Source organism: Diaphorina citri, unplaced genomic scaffold (assembly GCF_000475195.1).
Source record: "Diaphorina citri unplaced genomic scaffold, Diaci psyllid genome assembly version 1.1 scaffold1294, whole genome shotgun sequence".
NCBI classification, from domain to species: Eukaryota; Metazoa; Arthropoda; class Insecta; order Hemiptera; family Psyllidae; genus Diaphorina; species Diaphorina citri.
In genome coordinates, this window is record NW_007378723.1 from 20,211 (window position 1) to 31,427 (window position 11,217).

Sequence of the window (11,217 nt, forward strand, 5' to 3'; positions counted from 1 at the left end):
CAGTAGTCTAAACAATATCTCGAAGTCAGTAGGAATATATCAATTAATATTATAAAATTATGAACAATATCAATATGAATATTATAAAATTCAATTTATACTAATAAAAAATCCAAAGATTGGCCCCTTTTAAAAATGATTAGGTACATACCTCTTGTCGCCCATCGTTTTCCTCGTCTGTAAGTACTGGTTTTCGAGTTGTAGGGCTCCTACCTACCGACCAAAATTAATTAAAATCAACCGTTCAACAGTTATTGCAAAATAATTAGGACAAACTAGGTACAATTAAACACAAAATCCTCTGACTAATCGCACTCATCTCCTCAATCGAACATATCGCTAAGTATCCAATTAAAACGGAGAATAAAAGGAGTAAAACTCAAAGTGAGCCATACACAAAATGACGGCACAAATTCGCTGATGACATGCTGCGAGCAACATAGTGTGAAAATGTCCATTGAGAAATCTGCTAGACACTTGAGCACTCAATAAGACGGAAAATGGAGCATTCAAAAGGCAGTAAAGTGGGCTAAAAGTGGGCTAAAGAGGCAGAGGGAGTAGTACAAGTAGAGGGGGCTTGTAGAGAATCAAAAGTTGTAAAGTGGGCTGGCGAGGCAGCGTAGGCTTTAGAGGCAGAGGGGGCTGTAGAAAATGAAAAGCTGTAGTTGGTAGTTGTAGAGTGGCCTGGAAAGTGGGTTGAAAAAGTGGGCTGCACGAGAGACTCTTGGGCCGGGACAAAGGAAACGGTTACTCTTTTGTGAGAAACTTGGAGAGGTTGTCAAAAGTGTATAAATAGGCTGTTGAGCATTGGTGAAAGGAATGGAAAGAGTCGAGGACTTATGTCGGTGAAAAAGGGGGTGTGGAAAATCGTCCAAGTTTAAATCTTTTGAGGCCAGCTCAGTTTTTGTGTTGATAGTTTTTTTTTTAATATTATTATTATTATAATTCCTCGAAAAATAGGTAAGCTATCCAAAATTTCCTAAATTTGAATCTACATGACCCAGAAAAGCAATGAAGTAGATTTGAGACCGTTTGAAAAGCTCCCATGGCTTGAAAAAGCAGTAGCAAGATATGATCGCAAAGTTTTTGGTCTTTGTAGCATGTTATTCTTTTGGAAACTCCTACTTACTGAAGAATTCTTCTTTGTTGAAGAATAATCTGGTGAAAATCCATACAAGATATCCCATAGTGTTGACAGAACGGCAAAGCACATCTGGAGATGTCAAACTCTTGAAAAATTTTCGTCCACATCAGTCAGCAATAGTGTCAAGAAACACTCCTAAAATATCGACATATTCGGGTATATCTTTTCAAGGTACAACTTTGCGAAATACAACCTTAAAAAGCACAACATTTCACGGTAAGACTTTGGAAAGCTCAAAATTTCAAGATACAACTGTAGAAAGAGCAAAGTTTCAAGATACAACTCCAGAAAGTACAACTTTCCAAGGTACAAATGTAGACGTAGGGAGTACGACTTTTCAAAGTTCAACTTCTCACTCTCATGAAATTGTAACATCACCAAATCTAACTCTCTCTAGAAGTTCTAGCTTTCAAAATGACAATGATATTATCAGCACAACGGAAGATATTCCCAAATTCAATACAATAGAAGAAGCCTCTGTAAAAGAGGTTAGCGTCAAAAACAGCAAAGCCCCATTGGAGGAATCTGTTTTAGACGGAAATAATTTAGCTTTCACAACACACAAAGTGTTGGAAACTACTGATGAAACATCCACGGCCGAAACACCGACTGACCAAACTGAAACGGTGAGTGATAATCCGTTTGAGTTTGCACCGCTTGATGAAGTTAACGGTTTAGAATCAAACGCTATTCCAAGTGCTACGGAAGAGAACAGTGAAAATGCGATAGGTGATCGTGAAGACATAAAACAGTTTTGGAAGAATGTCCCAGAATCCAAAGGTGCTGATGACACATTTCAAGACACGGCTTCAGTTTTGAACATAAATGTACAAACTGAGGTGACTAATGCAAATGAAGCAGATTATGAAGGACTTGAACGAGATACAAACCTTTTGGGGATATATCCTAAAGAAGCTTTAGTTACATATCCTAAAGAAGCCTTAGTTTCGAACAAGGATCTAAACACTGAAGTGGCTGATGAAAATCGAGAGGATTGTGGAAGAGATTCAAACTTTTTGGGGACGTCTCCAAAAGATGAAAACGAAGAAATATTTGATTCACCAGGTTTAGAAAAAAATGAGACTAGTTTTTACGACGATATGTCCAACGAAGACATCCAAGCGCTAGTCAACGAATTGGAAAAACAAGGCTTGAACGACACAAACGCTGTTCTGGAGGCATTCTTCAAACTCAGCCAAGAACAAGGAGTCAACTTTGAAGATTTGCTATCCAGTATGAACTACTTCAACGCCCCTCAAGATGAAGTACTTGCGGACATTGATATTGACAACAAGGACGAGACAATCGACCAAGCACTGCTCGACAAACTGAGCTCGCTTCTCAATAGTGAGCAGGATGTAGACAAATTAGAAGACATCATACAAAACTATATGACGAAAGCTAGAACTAACGTTGAGACTGGCACGACAAATGCAGAAATAGAAAACATTCTCAAAGAACCAAACACCTATCTCTGTCTCTCTCTCTCTTTCTCTGTCTCTCTCTCTCTCTATCTCTGTCTCTCTCTCTCTTTCGCTCTCTTTCTCCTTCTCTCGTAATGCACTTTGAAAGTGAGTGTAAGAATATTATGACAGCCTATAATTTTCTCATTTCTCTCTCTCTCTCTCTCTCTCCCTCATTCGTTCGTTTTCTCTCTCTTTCTCTCGGTCTCTTTCTACTTACACGACTATGTTTATGATGAAATCGCGTGAAATCTCAACGAAAAAAGAAACAGTAAAGTATGTAGTCGAGAGAGAGAGAGAGAGAGAGAGAGAGAGAGAGAGAGAGAAAAAAAAATTGGGGGTAGAGAAGGAGAACTTTGGCACATCCACTAAAATTGGTGGAGATGCCTTATTCTTTATTGTTAGGTAGGTACTTCTATTCTTCTTCTTCTTCTTCTTCTTCTTCTTCTTCTTCTTCTTCTTCTTCTTCTTCTTCTTCTTCTTCGCCTTTTCCCATGTTCAGATGGGGTCGGCGTTTGTCGTCTATTAATAAATATAAATACCTAGGTAACTTTCTTAAAAAAGTCTTCCTTCACTTTCGGGACGATAAGACATCAGCAGTTGGATTTCCCTCTTTCTAACCTCTTTTTAAAAACCCAGATTCGTAGTAGCTTAACCCATCCTTTAGGGCTGTTTGCCCCTACACCTAAGCCTCGGATTGGGCTTTTTGTGTTTGGAGTTAAGCTGAAAACCCCTCAAGTAAAGCCTGTCTTTTCTCCCTACTTTTAATTGAGGAGCTGGGTGCAAAAAGGGCAATAAATGAAAATCAGTAAACTGAGATATTTAACAATAAAGTTTTCAATTTTTCATCAAAATCCTTGAAAAGTATGTTTACAAAAAACGCTGTAACTCATCGAAAAAAAAGTTATCACTGCAGTTCAAACACTGGAAGATAGAGCGCACCACGTTCTATTAAAAAAACCGTTTTACGCAAAAAGGGCAAAAAATCCATATTTCCCTTTTTGCACCCAGCTCCTCAATTCTTGTTTGTTTTTTCATTCGACAAGTGGTATCAGGGGCAGTTATCGTCAAAGTTACTCGTATTATTAACTCTCTCACGAGGACTTCGTTATAAGTTTGTTTCCGCTCAAATGCCATCTTGATTGGGCACACGTTTCCTCGTTTTGACAATATCGCCTTGATTACATACCATTATCCCGGTGTGTATTTATACAGGGTGTTTAAATAAAAATTTGCCACCCCTGAAAACTCGAGAACCCTTTGGAATTCGGAAAAATCCTAAAACTCTTTATCGAGGTTCTACTGCATGTCTAAATAAATAAATACATAATATAACTCATTTTGGGAGAAGGATTTCGGGAAGGAGTTTTTGTTTATGTTGATTATCGTCCTATTCATGATGAAGGGGAGATTATTAACCGTGGACACGTGATGTGTATTGGAGATAATTCAATAATGATATCGATAGAGATCTGTCAGAGGGATAGCACATAGCATTTTCCCTACTTCCTATGTAGTTTTTTAATTATTTTGTAGCCTGGATTCATAAATAGTAATTTATTTCACAAATTAATATAGGTAGGTATGTACCTACACGAGTTTTTGTAAAATCCGTCCAATATTTTCCAACACGGACGTCAAAAACTTCAACTTTATAGTATACTCAAAGGTCCATCATATCTACCAGTAGTAACAAACCTTCATGATATCACCTGAAGGGGACAGAGCTCGTTGTTAAAGTGACCAAAAATCGTGGTTGAATACCTGAGTAAAAATTGTTCCTGGATGTTACTTGGTGACGTTCTTTAGAGGAGTTTATTCTCAAAGTGCTGCATACAGCAAAGCACAACACTTCCCCTATTGTTAATATGGGGAAGCAGCCAAGATAATCAGATAGCAATCACAACGTACTCCTTATCGTGATTCGTGATGCGGTTTCCACTTGATGACTCATTAATTCTTCTGTCATCCCCCCTGTTTTCCCTAGGGTTCCAAATTAGCCCCACCTCCTCTAATTTTATTTATCCACTAATTTTTCTATAATACCTACATTAATTGCATTATTTTGTTTATTATTTGTAACTTAGTGAACTGAAAAAAAGTAAGAAAAAGGGCCTACAAGGACTAAATAGGTAAGTGACAATAGTCAGTAGGACCATCTCCTTTTCTTGTCATCAAAATTGGCCTTTGACAGCCTAGTTCGATCGGAGGGTAGCGCTCCTGCCTTGTAAGCACTAGGTCGCGGGTTTGATTCCCGCCCGGGGCGAACTTTCTCCTCAATAGATAAGGTTCGCTCTCGGAACGACTGACTTTCGGCCATCCTCTCCTCTTCCCCTCATCGATTCAGGGACGATAAGACCTCCGTTCTTACAGTTTCCTCTATCAAACCTCTTGTAGAAAAAAAAAAAAAAAAAAAATCTGGGGGGAACACAACCCCACTTTCCTTTTCCTATTGAATGGTGCTTATTTGGGTGTTCTGTTGTAACATTTCCAATATCTCTAACCGTTTAGTCGATATAGCTGAAAACCGCCAAAAAGCGGTCGAAACCCACCAAAAAGCGGTTGGTAAAAGTAGTTACCTACCAATTTTATAATATGCTCCATACAAAATATCTCAAATTGGAAATGGTACCAAATTTTCTTTTTACTTTCTTAATTGTGGGACGCCCCACAAAATTCGGGGCCCACCTGTGTGCTCCAAATGTGGGGAGTACTCTAAATTTTCTTCCCTAACTTGCCCTCCAAATTCGGGGAGTAAGGAGTAACTTGAAAGCTCCCGGAAGCTTTTCGGGATGGGTGAGTGTGTGAGGATTTTTCGTTCTACCTAACCTAACCATTATATTTTAATTAATCTGAACGTTTTCTTCCTTCTGCTTGTGTTTTCTTATGGAACTTTTTTTTTTCTTCTTTTTTTGAGAACCATGCTGAGCTCAAAATTAAAAACTTTTAAGAATCTTGTTACGTTTCTTGTTGGTTCTTCTTCTTCTTTTTTTTTTCTTCTGATACTTCTCCTTCCTTTTTCTTCGTGAGATCTTTGTGTAGTAGTCAAAAAGAGATTGCCCACAGGCACTAGTAGTTTAGAGAACAGTAGGTAAAGAAAAAAAAGTCACTTGAAAAATCCGGGAAAAAAAAGCAAAAAGCAAGATTTACCTACCAAATTTCATGAAAATTGGATCAACCGTTCGTGAGTTATCAAGGATGAAGGGAACTGTAACTGAGAACTGAGGTCTTCCGTCTTACCGTCCCAAAACCAAAGAGTGAGGGATAGGACAGGAGAAAGCCAGCCGTTCCGAGAACGAACCTTATCTGTTTTGGATAAAGCTTACCCCAGATGGGAATCGAACCCTCGGCCTAGCTCTTACAAAGGAGACTATACCTACATAATATATAAGCTAAATAGGCTGGCTATCTGTTGCTTAATTTACGACAAAAGAAGTTTCTTTTTCGAAAAGAAAGAAAAATATAATAACAAAGTTGAACAAGAAAAAAAAAGAGGAAAAAAATCGTGTAAATTTTAATTAATTTTTACTCGTTGTTCTTTATTATAATAATTTTTTTCTTGTTTTCATTAAATACAAAAAGAAAGAAAATCTTTAAATAAAAAAGTACAATGTAAAAAAAAACACCTTTTCTCTTCTTCTTCTTCTTCTTCTTCTTCTTCTTCTTCTTCTTCTTCTTCTTCTTCTTCTTCTTTTTCACCTTCTTCCTCACCTTGGGTGTTATTTTTATTAAATTAGTACACCCAGATTATTGCTCTGCAGAAACAACAAGTCTTTTGTTCAGTGTTGCACCTAAATTAGAAGGAAAAAAATCTTTGTTTTATATTCAATTTAGGAAAAAAAAAATGGAAAGAAAAGAGTTTTTATTAAAAAAAAAAGTTCATCAAGTTTGTTTCTCTTGATTTTTTTTTTATTTTTATTTTTTAAGAAAGTTACCTAGGTATTTATATTTATTAATAGACGACAAACGCCGACCCCATCTGAACATGGGAAAAGGCGAAGAAGAAGAAGAAGAAGAAGAAGAAGAAGAAGAAGAGAATAGAAGTACCTACCTAACAATAAAGATTAAGGCATCTCCACCAATTTTAGTGGATGTGTCAAAGTTCTCCTTCTCTAACCCCCAATTTCTCTCTCTCTCTCTCTCTCTCTCTCTCTCTCTCTCTCTCTCTCTCTCTCTCTCTCTCTCTCTCTCTCTCTCTGAAAACTTTATTGTTAAATATCTCAGTTTACTGATTTTCATTTATTGCCCTTTTTGCACCCAGCTCCTCAATTAAAAGTAGGGAGAAAAGACAGGCTTTACTTGAGGGGTTTTCAGCTTAACTCCAAACACAAAAAGCCCAATCCGAGGCTTAGGTGTAGGGGCAAACAGCCCTAAAGGATGGGTTAAGCTACTACGAATCTGGGTTTTTAAAAAGAGGTTAGAAAGAGGGAAATCCAACTGCTGATGTCTTATCGTCCCGAAAGTGAAGGAAGACAGGATAGAAGAAAGCCAGCCGTTCCGAGAACGAACCTAGTCTTTTGGGATAAAGTTCGCCCCGGGGAGGAATCGAACCCACGACCTAGCGCTTACAAGGCTTATCTTAAGTCTTTAAAGTTAAAGAACCCCGAACCAAAACTGTTTTCTCATGACACTCGTAGGTAAAAATCAATCTATTAGTTATTAGTACATAGGTACAAATTGGTTCAATTTCCTTGCTTTCCGAATTTTGTGGTATGAAAATAAGGTAGGTATAGGTATGATCTAATTAACAATCAGATTTCTTTATTACCCCCCAGGAAAGTCTGTCCAATGTTAACAACAAAAACACCTACGAACGATCATGTCGCAAATGCCAAATCGATACAGACAGATACAAAGTGTGACTATGAGCACGATTATTAACAATGCCAAACCAGCTAGTCCAGCATAGACAGTGTCAGATTCATCCAAATCTATTCGAATATTGAGGAGTTTCTCAGGTTTGGTCCCGTTTCCACTTAAAGTGTTTCTTTTAAAGCTTCTATCCGTGTTTGGTTCTTTGAGAATGTTTTCTATTTCTGCATTTGTCGTGCCAGTCTCAACGTTAGTTCTAGCTTTCGTCATATAGTTTTGTATGATGTCTTCATTTGGTCCCGTTTCCACTTAAAGTGTTTCTTTTAAAGCTTCTATCCGTGTTTGGTACTTTGAGAATGTTTTCTATTTCTGCATTTGTCGTGCCAGTCTCAACGTTAGTTCTAGCTTTCGTCATATAGTTTTGTATGATGTCTTCCTCTCTCTCTCTCTCTTTCTCCCTCTCTCGTAATGCACTTTGAAAGTGAGTGTAAGAATATTATGACAGCCTATAATTTTCTCATTTTTCTCTCTCTCTCCCTCATTCGCTCTCTCTCTCTCCCTTGTTCGTTCGTTCTCTGTCTCTCTCTCGGTCTCTTTCTACTTACACGACTATGTTTATGATGAAATCGCGTGAAATCTCAACGAAAAAAGAAACAGTAAGGTATGTAGTCAAAAGAGAGAGAGAGCTAGAGAGAGAGAGAGAGAGAGAGAGAGAGAGAGAGAGAGAGAGAGAGAGAGAGAGAGAGAGAGAGTTTTGAACATGGATGTACAAACTGAGGTGACTAATGCAAATGAAGCAGATTATGAAGGACTTGAAAGAGATACAAACCTTTTGAGGATATATCCTAAAGAAGCTTTAGTTACATATCCTAAAGAAGCTTTAGTTACATATCCTAAAGAAGCCTTAGTTTCGAACAAGGATCTAAACACTGAGGTGGCTGATGAAAATCGAGAGGATTGTGGAAGAGATTCAAACTTTTTGGGCACGTCTCCAAAAGATGAAAACGAAGAAATATTTGATTCACCAGGTTTAGAAAGAAATGAGACTAGTTTTTACGACGATATGTCCAACGAACCGCTTGATGAAGTTAACGGTTTAGAATCAAACGCTATTCCAAGTGCTACGGAAGAGAAAAGTGAAAATGCGATAGGTGATCGTGAAGACATAAAACAGTTTTGGAAGAATGTCCCAGAATCCAAAGGTGCTGATGACACATTTCAAGACACGGCTTCAGTTTTGAACATAAATGTACAAACTGAGGTGACTAATGCAAATGAAGCAGATTATGAAGGACTTGAACGAGATACAAACCTTTTGGGGATATATCCTAAAGAAGCTTTAGTTACATATCCTAAAGAAGCCTTAGTTTCGAACAAGGATCTAAACACTGAAGTGGCTGATGAAAATCGAGAGGATTGTGGAAGAGATTCAAACTTTTTGGGCACGTCTCCAAAAGAAGAAAACGAAGAAATATTTGATTCACCAAGTTTAGAAAGAAATGAGACTAGTTTTTACGACGATATGTCCAACGAACCGCTTGATGAAGTTAACGGTTTAGAATCAAACGCTATTCCAAGTGCTACGGAAGAGAAAAGTGAAAATGCGATAGGTGATCGTGAAGACATAAAACAGTTTTGGAAGAATGTCCCAGAATCCAAAGGTGCTGATGACACATTTCAAGACACGGCTTCAGTTTTGAACATAAATGTACAAACTGAGGTGACTAATGCAAATGAAGCAGATTATGAAGGACTTGAACGAGATACAAACCTTTTGGGGATATATCCTAAAGAAGCTTTAGTTACATATCCTAAAGAAGCCTTAGTTTCGAACAAGGATCTAAACACTGAGGTGGCTGATGAAAATCGAGAGGATTGTGGAAGAGATTCAAACTTTTTGGGCACGTCTCCAAAAGAAGAAAACGAAGAAATATTTGATTCACCAAGTTTAGAAAGAAATGAGACTAGTTTTTACGACGATATGTCCAACGAACCGCTTGATGAAGTTAACGGTTTAGAATCAAACGCTATTCCTTGATTTACTTCACGATCGAATAAACTACGGGCTAAAAAATTCCCGGAGGGACGGACCCAGCTTGTTCACTAAACTACCTCCAGAGTAACCTAAAGAGGAAGTAAGGGTAGCGTTAATATATTATTACCCCATCATCCAGGATAGGAAATTCGTGGTTGTTTTAATGAAAAAAAAAAAAAAAAAAAAAAAAAAAAAAAAAGGGGGGGGGACGCTATTCCAAGTGCTACGGAAGAGAAAAGTGAAAATGCGATAGGTGATCGTGAAGACATAAAACAGTTTTGGAAGAATGTCCCAGAATCCAAAGGTGCTGATGACACATTTCAAGACACGGCTTCAGTTTTGAACATGGATGTACAAACTGAGGTGACTAATGCAAATGAAGCAGATTATGAAGGACTTGAAAGAGATACAAACCTTTTGAGGATATATCCTAAAGAAGCTTTAGTTACATATCCTAAAGAAGCCTTAGTTTCGAACAAGGATCTAAACACTGAGGTGGCTGATGAAAATCGAGAGGATTGTGGAAGAGATTCAAACTTTTTGGGGACGTCTCCAAAAGATGAAAACGAAGAAATATTTGATTCACCAGGTTTAGAAAAAAATGAGACTAGTTTTTACGACGATATGTCCAACGAAGACATCCAAGCGCTAGTCAACGAATTGGAAAAACAAGGCTTGAACGACACAAACGCTGTTCTGGAGGCATTCTTCAAACTCAGCCAAGAACAAGGAGTCAACTTTGAAGATTTGCTATCCAGTATGAACTACTTCAACGCCCCTCAAGATGAAGTACTTGCGGACATTGATATTGACAACAAGGACGAGACAATCGACCAAGCACTGCTCGACAAACTGAGCTCGCTTCTCAATAGTGAGCAGGATGTAGACAAATTAGAAGACATCATACAAAACTATATGACGAAAGCTAGAACTAACGTTGAGACTGGCACGACAAATGCAGAAATAGAAAACATTCTCAAAGAACCAAACACGGATAGAAGCTTTAAAAGAAACACTTTAAGTGGAAACGGGACCAAACCTGAGAAACTCCTCAATATTCGAATAGATTTGGATGAATCTGACACTGTCTATGCTGGACTAGCTGGTTTGGCATTGTTAATAATCGTGCTCATAGTCACACTTTGTATCTGTCTGTATCGATTTGGCGTTTGCGACATGATCGTTCGTAGGTGTTTTTGTTGTTAACATTGGACAGACTTTCCTGGGGGGTAATAAAGAAATCTGATTGTTAATTAGATCATATACCTACCTTATTTTCATACCACAAAATTCGGAAAGCAAGGAAATTGAACCAATTTGTATGTACTAATAACTAATAGATTGATTTTTACCTACGAGTGTCATGACAAAACAGTTTTGGTTCGGGTTTCTTTAACTTTAAAGACTTAAGATAAGCCTTGTAAGCGCTAGGTCGTGGGTTCGATTCCTCCCCGGGGCGAACTTTATCCCGAAAGACTAGGTTCGTTCTCGGAACGGCTGGCTTTCTTCTATCCTGTCTTCCTTCACTTTCGGGACGATAAGACCTCAGCAGTTGGATTTCCCTCTTTCTAAAAACCCAGATTCGTAGTAGCGTAACCCATCATTTAGGGCTGTTTGCCCCTACACCTAAGCCTCGGAGTGGGCTTTTTGTGTTTGGAGTTAAGAAAAACCCCAAGTAAAGCCTGTCTTTTCTCCCTACTTTTAATTGAGGAGCTGGGTGCAAAAAGGGCAATAAATGAAAATCAGCAAACTGAGATATTTAA

The 11,217-nt window shown here is 38.1% G+C and overlaps 1 protein-coding gene across 1 annotated transcript; it reads left to right on the forward strand.

Annotated features, from left to right (window-relative positions):
* Positions 1-956: 956 nt before the first annotated feature.
* LOC103515193 lies at positions 957-10,712 on the forward strand. The gene is made up of 3 exons (XM_008480118.2): positions 957-1,965; positions 8,180-9,452; positions 9,672-10,712. Exons 1-3 carry the CDS (start codon positions 1,072-1,074, stop codon positions 10,658-10,660), a joined length of 3,156 nt encoding a protein of 1,051 aa, XP_008478340.2. The 5' UTR covers positions 957-1,071; the 3' UTR covers positions 10,661-10,712.
* The last annotated feature ends 505 nt before the right edge of the window (positions 10,713-11,217 follow it).